Source organism: Halichoeres trimaculatus, unplaced genomic scaffold (genome assembly GCF_033239565.1).
Source record: "Halichoeres trimaculatus isolate MK-OKI-2021-1 unplaced genomic scaffold, fHalTri1.1 fHalTri1_scaffold_5, whole genome shotgun sequence".
Lineage (NCBI taxonomy): Eukaryota > Metazoa > Chordata > Actinopteri > Labriformes > Labridae > Halichoeres > Halichoeres trimaculatus.
In genome coordinates, this window is record NW_027437183.1 from 33,884,103 (window position 1) to 33,902,584 (window position 18,482).

At 44.7% G+C, this 18,482-nt stretch overlaps 2 protein-coding genes across 2 annotated transcripts; both read right to left on the bottom strand.

The window, feature by feature from the left end:
- Positions 1 to 152: 152 nt before the first annotated feature.
- LOC141790194 (NLR family CARD domain-containing protein 3-like) lies at positions 153 to 14,339 on the bottom strand. Its single transcript, XM_074669891.1, has 10 exons — positions 14,260 to 14,339; positions 13,996 to 14,116; positions 12,968 to 13,052; positions 12,589 to 12,814; positions 9,008 to 10,811; positions 8,725 to 8,898; positions 8,457 to 8,630; positions 1,765 to 1,932; positions 1,615 to 1,661; positions 153 to 809 (listed from the first exon to the last, which is right to left on the bottom strand). Exons 2-10 carry the CDS (start codon positions 14,106 to 14,108, stop codon positions 268 to 270), a joined length of 3,333 nt encoding a protein of 1,110 aa, XP_074525992.1. The 5' UTR covers positions 14,109 to 14,116; positions 14,260 to 14,339; the 3' UTR covers positions 153 to 267.
- Positions 3,903 to 6,179, bottom strand: LOC141789991 (meiosis-specific nuclear structural protein 1-like). The gene is given in 2 exon segments (XM_074669614.1): positions 3,903 to 5,675; positions 5,919 to 6,179. Coding segments are annotated over 2 exon segments (2,034 nt in total).
- Positions 14,340 to 18,482: the final 4,143 nt, after the last annotated feature.

An 18,482-nucleotide genomic window follows, 5' to 3' on the forward strand; every position in this document is an offset into this window, starting at 1 on the left:
CAAGTTTTTTATTTAACAACAACTGAAGTGTAAAAATCAATTTAGAATGAAACCAGAGGATCAACCAAACCAGAAGCTGTGAGAGTAAAGAAGAAACAGGTACATTAGTACAGTAACAGGAGGATACAGACACACACAGTCATGTTTTCATGTTTTTTATCTGAAAAAAAGCAAACATTCACTTCAGATGAGTTTAGGTGTTTGTCTTAGAAACAGATGGACTTCACAGAATAATCATAGTCAGTTGATCTTCAGTCAGCAGAGTTTCTACAGAGAAAACAGAGACAATGAGCCACCAAAATAGAACCCAAACCCAGGATAAAGAGGTTCAGTGAATGTGGTGCTGAAGGTGTAGAGGTGGATCAGAGAGTCAGAGGAGACTCTGTAGAAGGACAGAGTGCCAGCAGAGTGGTCCACATACACTGCTACTCTTTGAGAGTCAGAGGAGGTGAGAAGGGGAGAAGGGATGTCTGTTTCTTTTTGAGAATGTAGTACAGTGTAACCTGTTTCTTCAGAGCAGAGCAGAGCCCAGGAGTGATTGTTACCTCCAAACACATTAACTTCATTTTCTTCTTTCCTGCCGATTCCTCTGTAACTCACTGATACACCAATCTCTCCTCTCCACTTCACCTCCCAGTAACAGCGACCAGTCAGACCAGTCCTACACAGCACCTGAGGCCAGCTTTCAAATCTGTCTGGATGATCAGGATAAGGCTGAGGCTCTCCCACAGTCTTCACCATCCTGTTGTTGCGCGACAGTCTGAGATGTCTGTGAACTGTGTTTGTGTCCACTTCCAGCTCACAGGCGTCTGATGGAGAGAATGAGACACAACAGCTGCAGGTGATCATCTGTTCATTCATAAACAACATGACTGACAGTTACCAGGAGACAATCAAACTAACATTAAAATCATCTGAATGACAGCTCTGATGATCAATAATCCAGTTATATTTAAATAATCCAGGCACCATGTCAGTCAGGATGTTTGGAGCTGAAATTAATGAAGATCTGAATCAACAAACACATGAGCTGAATAAGTATCAGATATAAAACTGAACCATCAGCCCTCTCAGACTGACCTCAGTTCACGTTTAGTTTAAAGTCAGAGCTACAGCTTTATGACCATTGAATTACTGTTTACACTTCAGGAAAGTAGCATTTGGCTGTCCCAGAAGTTGCTAATCACTAAATGTCATCACCTGATTTGCTTTAAATGTTATTTGCATGTAACTGCCATGGACGCTGGACACAGGAGAGGAATAAGTATTAAAATATAAAATGTTTTTTTATTGTATACTCTACTAGTTTTTCAAAAAGTTGTAAATTGAAGATACCCACATTTCGTAGGAAATCATGTAAAGCATTACCTACAGCTCATCGTTCAGCCCTTTTTGAGTCCAGGGTGTAAAAATATTGAAATAGCCTGTTTGATCTCATTATTTTGCCCCTATCATACAATAAGGTGTGCAGATTTTTTTTTTTACATCCTTTGGCTTAAAATTATCTTAATTCCAAAACTGTCTAGAATTCAAATGATTGATCAAAACAATAAAGAAGAAATTATTTCAACACATCTTTGTGCAGTGGAGTTCAAATATATCAGACACACTCACATTTCTTCAGACCAGGTCTCAGTCTTTGCAGTCCACCATGGTCCAACCTGAAGGAAGAAACAAAGCTATTTGCATGGATCCTTTTCTCCACATGTGTTTTAATGTTGGTAAACTGCAACATCTCAGTCTTCAAGCTGTGTGTGTGTGTACCTCAGTGTCTCCAGTCTGCAGTCTGAGTTCTCCAGCTGAGCAGTCAGCAGCGTCTCTCCTGGTTCTCCTGGATGATTGTAGCTCAGGTCCAGATCTCTCAGACAGGAGGAGAGAAGAGCTGAGGCCAGAGCAACACAGCCTTCCTCTGCTACCAGACAGCCTGACAGACTGCACACACACACACACACACACACACACACACACACACACACACAAACAAACACACACACACACACACACACACACACACACACACACAAACAAACACACACACACACACACACACACACACACACACACACACACACACACACACACACACACACACACACACACACACACACACACACAATCTATCAGTCAGGCAGGCAGACGCCCTCTTTACTTTTTGAAGTCTGCTTAAATTTGTATCATACAAAGAGATGGTGAAACCCTGGGCACATCAGTGTTAGAGAGCAACACTGCACTGGGGATTGCTTTATGTATACAACATTTCCTCAGTCGTACATTTTATCTCTGACAATGTCCCTTTCTTTTCTGGAAACACGTTTCAGCTTCTTTATAACATAATACACTCAAAGTTGCTGTGAATAAACGAGCATAAGATGTACCAGGATTGGAAACAGGCCAGCCGACAATCATACAGAGGCAACATTGGCCTCATGTGTTTTGTCCCAGCACTGCATAGCAACACAGACACATCAACACAGAAGCGCATCAACACACCTCTCAAATGCATCAGCTGCTACGGCATAGGGTTGATTCTGAAGTATAAACCAGACCTAAAGCCGGCTGCATCATGGAGTACATTAACTTTTGTGTGAATAACACTGTATCCACAGGGAAGGAACAATGGTTCTCCAGTAATCAACCCTTGTTGACCCCTGAAGTAGCCCTGCTTCTGGAAAAGAAGGGGGTTCAACTTAAAAGAATATCCGTTGAGGAAAGGTCACCTACAGGACAGAGGAACACTTACATTACAACACAGAGGAGGTCTGGATAGGCCTAAAAGATCATGGAAGGAACTCTGACGCTGAAGACTGGGAGTGAACCATTGAACTGAATCTGTTTTTCAATAGGTTTGGTTCTGGTCCCACTCTGCCCCCTACCCACCAAATCCCAGACCAACCAGCACTTCAGTCAGATAACGTTTGCTTTCTTCCCTCTTTGCCTCCCCCAGCTTTGCCCTTTTTATATCTGCAAACCAGGTGAGAACTGAGCTAAGGAAGATAAAGGCAAAGAAAGCTACAGGTCCAGATGGTATCAGCCCATCCAATGTTCATGAAAAACTTCCTGCTTGCTTCCAGTCCCAAAGACTTTGCTTCCAAGGAAGTTAAACTACTTGGACCTTTGTGAAGGAGCGTCTCTGAGCGCTCCTCTTCCCCGTTCAGCGCGTGACTCTCTCTCTCTCCTGGCCGGAGAGTATGGAGACGGGAGCGCCCGGAGCAGAGCATGATTCATCGCTCCAGTAAAGTACAAACAGAGCTCATAACTTTCTCTCAGCAGGACCGCATTTATGACCCGCGGTCCTGCTTCCACACATGGCTATCCTGTGGTAGGCTGCCGGGGGTGCACACTCGGCTCCTACACAACCCAGAAATGCACACACACACACACGAACGCTCACCTGCTGATGAGGATGTGTTCGATCCTGTTCAAGGGGTCAAACCGGGGCACTTCCTGGTCACCCTGTAAATAGCGCTTAGTGGCGCGCTTAACAGAATCAGGTGACCACCAACAGTACCATTATGGGTTGATTTTTGTCATTTGTCAATTTATTTAGATTATATGAACGCAGTAAACGCTATATGGAGGGCATTTTGGTTCCTTATTTTGTTGTGATGAATTTGTTTTCTGATTAATTTATTTGGAATTGTGAAATACTAAGTTATGTTTAAAAACTGTCGAGATTGTCATTTGGTTTGCCAGGGGAGGGGCTAAGGGGGGTATAAAAGGGAGCTCTGCTCATTCAGGAGGGGGTGCTTGACCTAGAAGCATGGTGTAAGGCTACCTGAGTAAGTGCTTGAGAGCTGCTGTGAATATTTGTACATACTGTAATTTTTTTTTTTTTAAACATCTACCACAGTAAACTTTAATCTGCCATCTAGTGGCAAGGCATAGAATTTCAGCATGTAGGTTTATTCATCCTCCTCCCAGCTGTCTGCAGAGAAGATGTCAGTCTGATGTGTTTGAAAGTTTTTTCTGAAGTCTTCATCAAAGTGCTTTAGGTCTTCTTCACGTAGCAAGCCCTTTGGGAGGTATCCAAGGAGTCTTGTTGCGTGCCGTTTAAGTAGTCGCTGCCTCTCTTCTTCCACTATCTGTCTTGAAAGTGCCTCCCTCTCCTGCTCAATTGGTCTTTCTTTAGCCATTAGTTCCATGTTGGCTTGAATCTGCCGTCTTCTGTCCTCTATCAGTTTCTCAACCTCGCGCTTATGCTCGAGTTACTTCATGCGTCGATTTTGATCCATCATCTGCTCAATCCGGTCATCCTCTGCAAACTTTGCCATCATCCTTTTCCTGAAGGCCTCTTCTTCCTCTTTTTCTGCCTGCCTGCGCATCTCCTTGAAAGCCATTTGCTCCTGGTATGTCTGCTGCATCACCAGCCTTTGTCTGATTTTCTTTTCCATCTCCTCAATTTCTCTCTGCCTAATGGCCTCTTCTTGTTCTTCTAAACAAAGTTCCTCCCGCACTCGCTCCTTATCCTGCTTCCTCTCCCCTTCTATCTTGTCGGTAAGTAGTTTGAGCAGATGCTCCTTTGCTTCTTCACGCTCCTTCATCTTTGCCATCCTGGCCTCCTCCATGTGCTGCTGATGGCTTGCAAACTCCACGATGCGTCTGTTCTCTGCCTCCATCTGTTCTTCCTCCATGCGTCTCCACTCGGCCTGTTGTCTCTTGAATTCTTCAATGTGTTGCTGAGTGGCTCTGACCTTCTCCAGTTTCAGCTGCCTCTCCATCTGATCCTCTTCATAGATCTTTCTGACAATCTCATCAACCTTGAGCTTCTCTTGGAGGAACTCTTCATACGTTTCTTGTCTCCTTTGCTCTCTCTCCATCAACGGATGCTACAGCTCTCTCTGATACTGCAGCGCTTCCTCTTGGCGTTTCTGCTCCAGCTTCTGCTGCTCAGCGACTATCTGCTCCTGTTCACGCTTGCTCTCACGAGCAAAGTCTGCATTCTCACGCATTGACTCAAACCTCATAGCTTCTCGCTCAGCAATTTGTGCAGCTCTTTCCTTGTTCAGATAAGCAGATTTCAGCTTTGACTCCAACTCTCGCAGCTCCAGGCTGTTCTCCTTGATATGCTGCCTTATTTTCTCTTCTCTTTGCTTTTCAAATTCGATACGGGCCAACTCTTTTGCTATACGCTCTTCTTGTTCTAGTTGTTTTTCTCGGTTCATTCTCTCCTCTTCTGTCTTGAGCAGGTCAGTTTCCATCTGCCTCTTCTTGTGTTCATCTTGCACCTGGCACAGGTATCTCCTCCTCTCAAAGTGCTCCTCGTCCCCTTTTGCCACCTCTAGGCCCTCAACCATTTTGGCAAACAATGGTTTCAGTGTCCCATCCTCCTTTTGCAAGGCTCCAATGTCCCCTGGCACCTCCCACATGTCCTTTGTCAGTCTCTCCTTGCAGTCAGGCTCCCTGGTTTTTAGACTTCTCTCAAAACGCCTCTGACGCCAAGACTTTCTCGGGCCTTTGGTGCCCCCCTCAAACAAACTGCTATCCAAGGTTGAGAAGGGGTCTGGATCTGGTTCCTTCTCCTGCCCCAGGACGGACATCTCCTGCACTCTAGCCTGAGCACGGGTGATCGCAGGGCCTGTTAACCCCCCACCCACGTCCCCGTCTTGCTCTCTCTTTTCCAGCAGCACGTCAAGCAGCACAGGTGAGTCCCACCCCAGAATGGTAGCAACAGGCAACTTTTCAACCACCCCCACAGTCAGCAAATAAGGTTGTCCATTCACCACCACAGTCAGATCAGCAGTAGGATATGAATGTCTGTCCCCATGCACACACAAAATGTCCTCCTGCTTGCTATAATCGAAAATGCTCGTTGGTACTAAATCCCTTCAGACCAGCGTCAGGAAGCTACCAGAGTCCGCCAAAGCAGTCACAGATTCACCATTAATGGTGACAGTTTTGAAATGCTGCAGCCTCCTCACCGATCTTGTAGCCTCAGCGCGCGGGGTGTAGCATGCACCAGTTAGTTTAGCTTTTCTGATGGGGCACAGGGAGGCTTTGTGGCCTGCCCCTGTAGCACCGGGGTCTGACTTCAGGGCTGGAGCAGCAGCGCCTCCCTCAAACTCATCCTCTGTGGCCCAGGCTTCATCATCATCAGCTACCTCCCGAGCTGCTTCCTGCTTTTGTGAGCGCAGGCCAGTACGCTTTAGAGGGGACCAGGTGCGACTTCGTCGACTGGCCATCCCACTTCTGACACCATATGTCACGGGTTCGTTTTAAAAATTTGTAGAAAAATGATGGCTCAGTCAGAATACTTCAGTTCTGGTGAAATATTCCGACTGAGCTATAATTTTTCTACAAATTTTTAAAACGAACCCGTGACAACCTTCTGATCTGATAACACCTTAGAGAGGAACATCAAGTGGCTCAGGTGGAAATAAGGCAAAGAGCATATCAATCATCATAGGTAAGTTGTTGGAACAGCACTTTTACATCAGAGAGGAGCACATACAAACAGTGATGGAAAAGCCAGTCCAGAGTCTTGAATACTGGTACAATGCCACCCTCAAGGACACAGATCAGGTGGACCAGCTCAGGGAGGACACCATCAACGGCCCCAAAAGCTGCAACAAGTTCTTGCTCCCCAGCAGGCTAAAGCACTGGTGCCTTCAATTGGGGCTGTTGCCAGGGCTCATGTGGCCTTTAACCATCTAAGAGGTACCAATCTCAAAGGTTGAGGAACTGGAAAGGTTGATCAGCTCATTTGCCAAAAACTGGCTGGGTCTCCCCAGGCATCCCCTAGCATCGTACGTTTGTATGGAAGAGGCATTCTGAAGCTTCTAGAGTCCAGTCTGGTGAAGGATTTCAAGTGCACCAAGGTACAGCTGGAAATGACACTGAGGGAATCCTGTGACCAATGCATTGACCAAACAGCCCCTAGCCTTGTGACAGGAAAAAAGTGGACCCTAGCAGCAGCTCTACAGCAGACTCACCAAGACATTGTTGGCATTGTGCAATGAGGGAGAGGAGGACAAGGTCTTGAGGACAGCAGACCATCCTGGCACAAGACAACTCCAGCTCAGCCTCAAGGTCTGGTCATTAAGGAGGTGTGCAGCCAAGAGGAGGCAACAAGATGTGCAAAGGCCGTCTCACAGGTAAATCAAGGGCAGTGGATCTGAAGGAAGGGAGTTGAGAAGAGGAAGTTCTCCTGGAAAGAGTTGTAGGGCATGGAAGGATTTCAGACCAGCTTCATCTTTTGAGCTACATATAATGTCCAACCATCTCCCAATTACCTCAATTAGTGGTGCGGTTTTTCAGGACAACCTTAAAAACTTCCACCCACAGATGAGCACAAACATGGACCCCCTGGAGTGAGCTTACTTGGGGTAGATGATGGTGTAATGCACCTGCTGCAGAGATCCCTGTTTTACCTGGGGAACACTATGAGAGTCATGTTCTTTAACTTCTCCAGTACCTTCAACATAAAACAGCCCTCACTGCTCACTGCTCAGGGGGAACCTGGAAAGGGTGGGAGTGGACAGTCACCAGGTTGCATGGACAACATGTGAGGACCCAGGAATTGTGTCTGACAGGGTGGTCTGTGGCATGAGTGGATATTACTCTCCCTCTTTCTCATCACCCTGTACACCCCCTGTAACATAGCCATGGCTGCCAGTGTCTGAGGGGTACATCTGTACCAAAGGGGGATCACTGTGCACTTTGTCGACTGATGTGAAGTAAATCACCTTCAGCCCAACAACAGCGAGACCAGGGAGTGGTGATGGACTTCCACCCTGTGAACATGTAGGGCATTGAGAGGGTGGAGACATACAGATACCCTGGTGGTCCCCAAACAATAAACTGGACTGGTCACACAACACAGACCTCCTGTATCAGAAGGGCTTGAGCCATCTGCACCTGCTTTGGGAACTGAGGTGCTCTGGAGTGTGCAGGACTCTGTTACAGACATTTTATGACACTATGGTAACAACACTAGCACTTTTCTATGTTGTGGTCTGATGGGAACAGACAGGGACAGCAAAGAAAAAGACCGACCTATCAGGAGGGTCAGTTCTACCCTGGACTGAACTCTGGACTACAAAGAAAAGGTGGATGAGGATCAGATGTTAGGCAAGCTGACAACCATCATGAACAACCCCTATCACTTGCTGCTTGATACAAGGAATCCCAGAGCAGCCCCTTCAGTAGCTGATTGATACACTTTACAAGAAGGAGCACTACCCCACATATTCATCCCATCTGCAATCAGAGTGTTGAAGCTTTTTACATAGTGTTCTGCCAACAATCTGTTTGTTCAGAAAAACTAAAGAACTTTGGTTAAATTTTAAGAGAAACCAAACAGAACTTGTCAGTCAGTGGGAACAGGGTGAAGAGAACTTGTATCCATCTTAATTGTTTTCTGAAGAAATAATCACCATGGTGATTAGAGCTTGTACTTTTTCAGCATATTTCTGTTTTCTGTCTGACAACTCAAAGTTTCCAATAAGCTGCACACCAACCTGAGAGTTTCCAGCCTGCAGTGCTGAGTCCTTAGTCCAGCTGACAGCAGCTCCACTCCTGAATCCTGCAGATCATTGTTGCTCAGGTCCAGCTCTCTCAGAGTACAGGACTGTGAGCTGAGGACTGAGGACAGAGCTTCACAGCTTCTCTCTGAGAGGTTACACTGACCCAGTCTAAAAGAGAATCATAAAACATTAAAGTGATTAACTGAGTGATAAAACAGTGTCATATCAGAGAGCTTTTCTTTTCACACAGCTCTGTACCAACCTCAGAGTTTCCAGTCTACAGTGTGGACTCTTTAGTCCCTCACACAGGAGCTTCATTCCTGAATCCTGCAGGTTGTTGTTGCTCAGGTCCAGCTCTCTCAGACTGGAGGACTGTGAGCTGAGGACTGAGGACAGAGCTTCACAGCTTCTCTCTGAGAGGTTACACTGACTCAACCTAAAGAACGGTCAGAAATACATAAAAGAAAGTCGTTATGAAGAATGGTGTTTTCTCCTAAATGAAGAAAATCAAGTTTTATTCTGTTTATACTTTAGTTTTCACGTACAGAGCTTTACTGGATACTTTGATCACAGGCAGCAGCCTCAGCAGAGCATCGTCTGAAGCAGAGTATTTCTTCAGGTCAAACACGTCCAGATCCTTTTCTGATGACAGTAAGATGAAGACCAGAGCTGACCACTGAGCAGGAGACAGTTTCTCTGGGGCAAGACCCCCGTACGTCAGGGACCACTGGATGTCCTCCACCAAAGAGCAATCGTTCAGCTCGTTCAGACAGTAGAACAGGTTGATATTTTTCTCTGCTGAGGGATTCTCATTCATTCTGGTCTTGATGTACTGGACCGTCTCTGTTGTATCTTGTGAACCACTTCTTGATTGTGTCAGCAGACCCTGAATGTAATCCTGATTGGTCTCCAGTGAAAGACCAAGTAGGAAGCGGAGGAACAAGTCCAGGTGTCCGTTTGGACTCTGTAAGGCCTTGTCCACAGCACTCTGATGGAGATGTGTCACTGCTGGTTTGGTTTTTCTTTCTCTGGATGTCAGGGATGTTGTTTGTTCTTCTTCCATCAGGTTGAGTCCAGACTTGGTGAAGGTCAGATGGACGTGAAGAGCAGCCAGAAACTCCTGAACGCTCAGATGGATGAAGCAGAACACCTTGTCCTGGTACAGTCCTCTCTCCTCTCTAAAGATCTGTGTGAACACTCCTGAGTACCAAGAGGCTGCTGTGACATCAATGCCACACTCTGTCAGGTCTGATTCATAGAAGACCAGGTTTCCTTTCTGCAGCTGCTCAAAAGCCAGTTTTCCCAGAGACTCAATCATCTTCCTGCTCTCTGGACTCCAGACAGGATCAGTCTCAGTTCCTCCATCATACTTGATGCTCTTCACTTTGGACTGAACCACCAGGAAGTAGATGTACATCTGAGTCAGGGTCCTGGGCAGCTGTCCCCCCTCTCTGGTCTTCAGCACATCCTCCAGAACTGTAGCAGTGATCCAGCAGAAGACCGGGATGTGGCACATGATGTGGAGGCTTCTGGAGGTCTTGATGTGGGAGATGATGGTGCTGACCTGATCCTCATCTCTGAATTTCTTCCTGAAGTACTCCTCCTTCTGAGGGTCACCAAACCCTCTGACCTCTGTCACCATGTCAACACAGTCAGGAGGGATCTGATTGGCTGCTGCAGGTCGTGTGGTTATCCAGAGGCGAGCGGAGGGGAGAAGTCTTCCCCTGATGAGGTTTGTCAGCAGCACATCCACTGAGGTGGACTCTGTACCATCAGTCAGGACCTGATTGTAGTTGAAGTCCAGAGGAAGTCGACACTCATCCAGACCGTCAAAGATGAACAGGACCTGGAACTCTTCAAACCTGCAGAGTCCTGCTTCTTTGGTTTGAGGGAAGAAGTGATGAACCAGTTCCACCAAGCTGAACTTTCTCTCCTTCAGCACATTCAGCTCTCTGAAAGTGAATGGAAATGTGAACTGGATGTCCTGGTTGGTTTTGTCTTCAGCCCAGTCCAGAGTGAACTTCTGTGTTAAGACGGTTTTCCCGATGCCAGCCACTCCCCTTGTCAGCACTGTTCTGATTGGTTCCTGTCTTTCAGGTGGGCTTTTGAAGATGTCTTCTGGTCTGATGCTTGTTTCTGCTCTGTGTGGTGTCCTGGATGCTGCTTCAATCTGTCTGACCTCATGTTCCTCATTGACCTCTCCAGTCCCTCCCTCTGTGATGTAGAGCTCTGTGTAGATCTGGTTCAGAGGGGCTGGGTTTCCTGCTTTAGAGATCCCCTCAAACACACACTGGAACCTCTTCTTCAGGTTGGACTTGAGTTTACGTTCACACACTGCATCATAGGTTCCTGAACATGAAGGCAACATATGAAAACTATGAGTGGATCCTGCACAAAATCTTCTTTGTGTGAATTTATTTATCAACCGGTGCATGTTTTACGAATGTAACCATGTCCAGCATGTCCCCCAGTTCAACCACAGATCAATGTCCTACTTGATTCTAATCAACTTGTGCCACAAACTCTGCCAGAAATCTGGGTGTTATGATTGATGACCAGCTGACCTTTAAGGTTCATGTGGCCTCGATTGCTCGATCTTGAGGATCTGTCCTCTATAACATCAGGAGGATCAGACCCTACCTGACACAACAGGCCACACAGCTTCAGGTACAGGCCCTTGTGATTTTAAGCATCAACTACTGCAACTCTCTTCTTGCAGGCCTCCTTGTGTGTACATTTAAACCATTTAAACTAGCAGATTACCCAGAATTCAGCGGTACATCATGAAAAGAGCACTTCTTGAACATAGTGACAGCAGCTATAGCCAAATATCTGGCAGAGCACCTCCAGCTCACAGCCCAGAGGAACCTGGCCAAAGAACGTTGACCAAAATGATCCTGTTGATGTTTTATAATTATATTAGATTTACCAAGGGGACAGGTTGCTCTAGCCCACTCATAACTACTAAGTTCTAGCTTAAGCAGTCCAGCTTACAGCTTCAACATGATCCTTTTCAAAGCCACTGCTAATAATGACGTCACCACCACCTCCACCACTGTCATCAGCCACATGAGCTGATGAAGTCCCTGCTGTGGCAAATGTAAAGGATAAAAAAAATTGATCATTTAGTTGAATAGATTAAAAAAAAAAGTTTTAAAATCAGTAATAGCCTTCAGCTAAAAAATAGCATGTCAGGAAAGAGTTTCTTTACATTTTAAAAAACACTTTTGAGTTTTTTCTTAAATTTGTTTGATGCTAAAACATTTATTCATTCTGATATGTCAGAACCATAAATTTATCTCGATTAGTTTGTCTTAGTTTCTTGTTATTTGGCACTCAATGTTTTTGTCATGCTTGTTGCTTGCGGCTGCTCATTACTCTTTTGGATGAGAGCCAGCAACAACATTTTTCCTCTTTTGTTCATATTCCCCCTTTACAGCACGCTGTGCATGGGTGTAACACGAACATATCTGTGATTTTATCACATTTGGCAGCGTTTGCTTGGAGGGCATTTCTCTTTTTCTCTTGCAGTTGACCTGCACCGTCTTTGCATTTCCTCTTCATAACTGAAGATCCTAACAGATAACATTTCATTGTACTGCACTCTGGCACACCTATCCAGTGTAGAGGGAGCATGGAGGAGGGAAGAAGTGCTTCATGATGTGACTGGGCCAGCCCTGTGTCACTAGAGAAAACAACCAACGGGCTGCAGACCAGTGTGTTTTTTAAGGGATGGTGGTCAGGATCAAAGTCTCAAGCTACTTTTTTTTTCAATGCATAACACAGGCAGGACCAAAGTGAAAGGGGCTGGAGTCTATTAATGTGGTTATCCCAGCCTAGTGTCAATCAGACGGCCAGTCCACACCTGCTAGGGCTGAATTAGGATTAAATTATTTGAGTATACATTTCTTTTCTTTCACATGATTTACACTGCATTTTCTGGAGGAAGGCAGTCAGAAGCTGGGGGTGTCTCCTCACCCCCAGCTTAAACAGTCCTCAGTTGTTTCCCCTTATCTGGTGAACCCCAGAGAGGGGTTGACCCCTTGATTGGTGAGCTGGGCCAGTTACGCCTGCAAAGGGGCGACTCAGGATCTAACAGGTTGAGCGCTCTGTTATATTCACTTACTGCTCTGCAGACAGTCAGCCAGCTCCTCCTGCTTCATTCTCTTCAGGAAGTGCAGGGTGATCTTCAGAAAAGCATCTCTGCTCCTCCTCTGCTCTTCATCCTCACCATCCACAACCACCCCGTCCTCACCCTGACCCTCTAAGCATGCTGGGTAGTCTGATCTCAGGGCCCTCTCAACTCTCTTCAGCTCGTCCTTCACAAAGTTGAAAATGTTTTCCTCCAGCAGCTGGAACAGAATGAAACACTGAACATTAAGTTTAGTTTAAAGTGGCAGACCACAACATCTCAGTCATCTGTGCTCTTAAAGATCAAACAGAACAATGAGACAGCATTAACCCTGAGGTTTGTCTCCTTCATCGTATAAATGTTTGGTACATGCCTTTAATACAGAGTCCAGGTTGGTCAGATGCTGCTGGTTGGACTGATCCCTGAGATCCTCTCTACAGAAGATGTTTGAGCTCAGTCTGAGCCAGAGACAAACAGAAAAATCAATATATATAGTCTATGACAGATTTCCATCATAGACTGTAAAAAAAATTGCTCAGCTCAAAGTGAGGTCGCCACAAAAACTGCTCCCCCTGTTGGCTGGCTGCAGTATAGGTCAAAAAATCTGTCTCTCCAGTCATTCCAGATGGCCTTTGGTCACACTTTAAAAAATTAATACAACTTGTTGAAAAGTTCCTCACGTCCGACTGTTGTAGTGATTTGAAGATATCATTTGGCTGCCTTTTATTCAAGTTCTTTTTTTTTCTGAAAAAACTTTGTTTTCATTAGTTATTAGAGCTTAAAAACGTGGTTTTACATCACATTTGATGATGATTGACAGCTGACATTGTGCCATTCTTCTAACAGTTGTGCCACTGTGCAACCCCGGATGGTTAATTTAAAAATTGAAACAAAAATGAGGCAATCTGTGGCTGAGCTGTTGGTTTTTATATCAATATAAGGAGCGGGCAGACAATGTGTTTGTGTATATATAGGGATTTTATGTTGTAGTCCTGACTTAGTTATCCTGATTTTTCATTAGAGCAGCCTTTTTTTAAATAATAGCCTGGTGGATTGATTCTGTAAACACCATGTTGACAGCAGGAGAGCGCGAGGATGTGCAGGGGGTCACAAAATCACAACATTATAACAAATCACAAGGTGTCGGAATAATGATGTGAAATAAATAATAAATGGGCTATCAGAAGATCAAAATTTAGACCTCAAAAACACACTGAGCCTGCTCTGACTTCAGACAAAGTTAATCTTAAAAGCAGCCGCCCTTTAACTATGACAGTGTAAAGTAAAGCACCTTGTGTAATAATAACTAAAATCAAACTGTCAGATTGTCAAAAGGGTCTGATTTTTTAGGGCCTTTTCACGCCCAAAGGAGGAGTTACAAAATTCAGCTGCAGATCTCACCTTTCATCAGCAGAAAGTCCACCTTCAGACTCAGCAGGACGACCCATAGACTGGACAGCCATAATGGACACACAGCTGGGTCCAGGAGACTCTGGTCTCTGATCCCCCTCCATCCTGAATCCTGATAGAGAAAAAGATCATCATCAGTGACTGTAGTTCTTCAGTGTTTCAGCAGCAGATGTGACGGTGAGTGACGATGGTGGAGGGAGGTGATGAGCTGTGACCTGGACAAGAGTCATGGACAGGTAGAGACCCTAATCTCACCTCAGAGAGACTTCAGAGGGAGAGGCTCCCTCCTCTTTGTTCTCTCTGTCTTATAGCAGAGCGCCCCCTTCTGGTGCAGCTGGAAAGGAAATAAAGAGAGAGAAGATGCTGATGATCTACCTTCATCATCTCAGTGAGCATTTCGGTTTTAATCATTTGGATGTTTTTGGCCACTTTTGAAAAGATGTGGAGCAAAATGTTTGAGGACAGTGGGTTAGGATTTTTGTATTGACCAGACTTCACTGTTAAAATTTCTACCAGCAACTTCCTTCAAGCTGTGACTCAGTAAGCCCCCCGCCTTGAAAAAGTCACTTTTGTTTCATTTCTTGCTGTGCTCAGTCAAATGTTAGTGACAGTTAGAAAAAATCTGAGAGGCAGAAAAATTCCCACAACTTTTACCTGAGCTGTCCTGCTTCCTTTGTTTTTCTCAAACGCCTGTTTCCCTTCTTAAATTGGCATCTTTACAATATAAATACAACTTGAAAATACTTTTTTTTAATTTGTCACACTTCAACATGATACAAATTTTTACATGACCTTCTTTTACATTATGGTATGCATTTAAAATGTATGGCCTTACATTAAAATCCAGACAAAGCATAATAAGCTCTCTGCATCGGCTGCTGTGGATTTGACCTTTGAAGCAGAAACACTGCACGGTTTCCTTTAGCTGTCCCAGTTTACCTGAATCCACCCTATGTGAAACTTAGACAGAGTAAGGCTGAAAAATCATTTTATATATCTCAACTTACAGACAGACTGTTTTTAACCTTTGGTTTCCTCTCTGGTGTTTCTTGTTTCAGCTCTGTGTGTGTCTCTGCCTCTGTCTCTTCCTGTGGGTCATGTGACATTACTATAAACTCTGGGTTATGTCTTCACGACACATCTGTAAATAGCTCCACTAACAGAGAAAGCACATTAATGCTCAAAAAGTCAGTACAGGACCTTTCACACACTTCACCAGTCCACAGCCCTCACAGATTTAGCGTGAACACGCCTCAAAGTCAGTGAGCGTGTGTGTGAGTAAGGACAGATTTTCAACTTCTGACTCTGTCCGTTTGGAGCAGAGAAACTTTCTCACACATCAGTTCCCAGAGCAGCTGAGAGCCCAGAGATGAACTGTAAGCTCACTGCTGTGTTTACACTGTGATGAATTCAACCAAGAGTCTCTAAAACAGTTTAAAGTGTAACTTACCAAAACTTCAACACGGAGAGCAGCACTGGACCAGACGCTGAAAATAACCTGCGTCACATCAGGAGACAACGAAAGTAAAAACTCAGAGAGGAAGTAGAGCACAGCACAAGACAACAAGAAAAAACCTTTCAAAACTATTTTAGAATAAATTCAAAAGTCTGTGAAATTGATTCAAATCCACTTTAGAATATATTAAAAAAAAATTAATCAACGCTTGAATTAATGTTGTTTTCTTTATAACCAGACCTGCCATCGACCATAGACTGTGTAATTATTGCACTTAGCCTCTGTGACCTCATCTGTTCCTGAAACGGCTGCTGTGTGTCAAACCACATACTTCCTTTAGTGCACTCACATGAAGCTCTCTGCATACACCATGTTCTTACTGAAGCACTGCATGAAATCTTACAGGGTAGCGTTGTCTCAACTCAAACACTGCAGCTTTGATCTTTGTGGGAATCCTAATCACATTTCACACACCGTTTGTTTTCCTCGCTAGTGGCTTGTCATACATACGCCCCGCTCTACTCCTGACTTGTAGTTTCTCCTGATCATCCCCCTTTATCATTTATTTTAATTCAAAGCAAGTCCTGTACTTGTGCCTCATATTCAAACCTCAAAAAACAAACACCCCTCTCCCTGAAGTTGGTTTGTTCCAAAGATACTCAGCCTTAGCCTTTGTGAGTGAAACACCTGGAGTACTAACTCCTCTCAAATGCATCCTCTACTTTATCCTCAGTGTTAAAGAGCCTAGCAGCCTTTAAGATCTGTAAGCAGTCCATGTCTGATGCTGAGCAGAATAACTCCAGAAGTTTTTTTTCCCTAAGCTCAGAGCAGGAAGCAGGAGGACTGAATTGGTTGATCTGTTTTAGGAACTGGATCTCTGCTCTTCAGGGAGCTTGTGCAGCTGGACTCCCTTGCCTTGGAACCAACAAAGACTGATGAAATCAAAGCCCACCTGTCCCTCAGGTGTCTCTTGACACCGGATGATCAGTGTTGTTGCGGGCATTACTGTAAGGTGAAAGCTAGGGTCTGTATGTAAGAGGACCTCAGGCCAATTTTGAAAATCTCAGTTTTCACCAAGCAGCAACCTCCAGTCTTATAATATGAGAGGATGCTGAAGTGCTAAAACCTGCTGTTTCTCAAGTGTCCTCTTGAGGCTGGCTTCGAAAGTACCGGAAGTCACACCAAGCCTAAAAAAACGTTTTCAAAGCAGAAATTAACCTGTTTACAGCCCGGTCCAAAAAACGTCTCCTGTCTGAGTTGCTTATTTTACTATCAGCACACACTGTACAAAGTTAATTCTTTTCTAACTTGGCCGTTCAGAGGATATTAAGATCACAAGTTTGCCCAATCAGAGGCACAGCTCAGGTCACATGACTGATGGGGCCCCTAGAGCTGAACATGAAGCCCTTGCCACTTCCACTATGGCCGCAATAGCCAATGTGCTTCATTTTCTGTTTTAGAAACAGACAGGTGTCGGGGAGACTACGTCCATTTTTTATACAGTCTATGGTTTTCACTGATCCAGCATCTGCGTTAACCTTTAATGAAATTTCTCAGCCACTAGGTGGGAGCATTACATCAGGATCGGTAAGGATGATTGTAAATGTTTGTAAAGCTGTTAATGAATAAACTTTTAATAAAAAGTCTCTGTTCACAGTATCTTCCTCAAGGAAGCGAATATAAATGATGGTGGAGAATCAGGGATGGAGACGGCTGATAATCTACATCCATGTGGAGCTGGATTAAGGCTAATTTATGTTTGACGCATCTGCAGGGTCTGCCCGGCTTCGTGCAAACGAATGATGTCATTTCCCCACCTACACCCCATCGCGCAGTCCCTTTCCCACAGAAAGTTTTCACGTGAAAGGGATCTCCTAGTGGTAGAAGCGCAGAAATACAGGCATCTGTTCGACTCTTCACACAGAGATCACTGTGATGACTGAGTGGTAAATAATCCATGGCATGAAATTGTGGCCACTCTCGGTACAAAAGAGAAATCGGTTGAAAGAACCTGGAAAAATCTCAGGGACAGATATGTACACGTTGTAAACAAAGGCAAACCTCTTGTTTAGTACTTTGGTAGAGGTATGTTTGTGATGCACCGCCCCCTGCAGTTTGGGAATTGACACCAACGAACGCCACAGGGGTTGTTAAAAAGCACTAAAGCCCCATGCGTTCTCTTGCATGGATGTCGAGCGTCTGATTTCCGTCACTTTCGCACGAAAGGCATAACACAGCCTTGACCTCATCAACACTGGATTGCTGAGGCAATAACTCTAATTTAATTGGCAGCTATCCAGAACATGTTTTTGCTCGTCTTAACGACAACTTCACATGATTTACTTGTGTGAGTGACTGACTTTGTGTTTGTTGTGAACAGCTGTGGGATGGCATTCAGCAAAATGGTGAAGTGTAGGGAAGTCGCTGAGAAAGAAAGAGTTTGAGGTAAAGCACTTTATGATGCTGGATTGTTTTCTCTTTTAATGAGAATAATCTGATAAATGTGTCGTCTACAAAACTAAACCAGGATCCATTCCTGAGCCTTCATCTGTGTTTGAACAGCTTCTATAATCTGGATATGCACTGACATGTTCAGCCTAAGGTCTCCACTTTACAGGGTCACTCTTTAAACTGGAACACCAGGAGCTGACAGAGACGCATTCACACTATCAGGCTCAAAGAACACCATTGTTTAGGAGGTACTAAACTAAGTCAGTCACAGCTGGGGGTCCCTCATTCCTGTGGAAAAACACCTGTACACCTCTCCAGTCCAGCTTGTATCCCGTTCCTGAGGTGGACTTACCTCTGACTTTTGATAGGAGCTGCCTTCATAGGGAGATGTATCAGCAGGAAGATGAGACAAAGTGTGCACACCAATCAAATAAAAGACACAAGTATAAACTATAAATGACAACTCACTGTACAATACAAAGAAACATATTTAGCTTTCTATGGTGAGTTTTTGTGTTTACAGCACTGTTTTAACCAAAATAAGAAACAACCAAGACTTTTTTTCTGATCA

Bases quoted from the DNA above. Each gene is read 5' to 3' on its own strand.
- LOC141790194 (XM_074669891.1), bottom strand. From the start codon at position 14,108: ATGGAGGGGGATCAGAGACCAGAGTCTCCTGGACCCAGCTGTGTGTCC. The intron at 10,812-12,588 runs GTAAGTGAATAT...CTTCATGTTCAG, and splicing joins GGCTGACTGTCTGCAGAGCA to GAACCTATGATGCAGTGTGT. The intron at 1,662-1,764 runs GTACACACACAC...TTCTTCCTTCAG, and splicing joins TGCAGACTGGAGACACTGAG to GTTGGACCATGGTGGACTGC.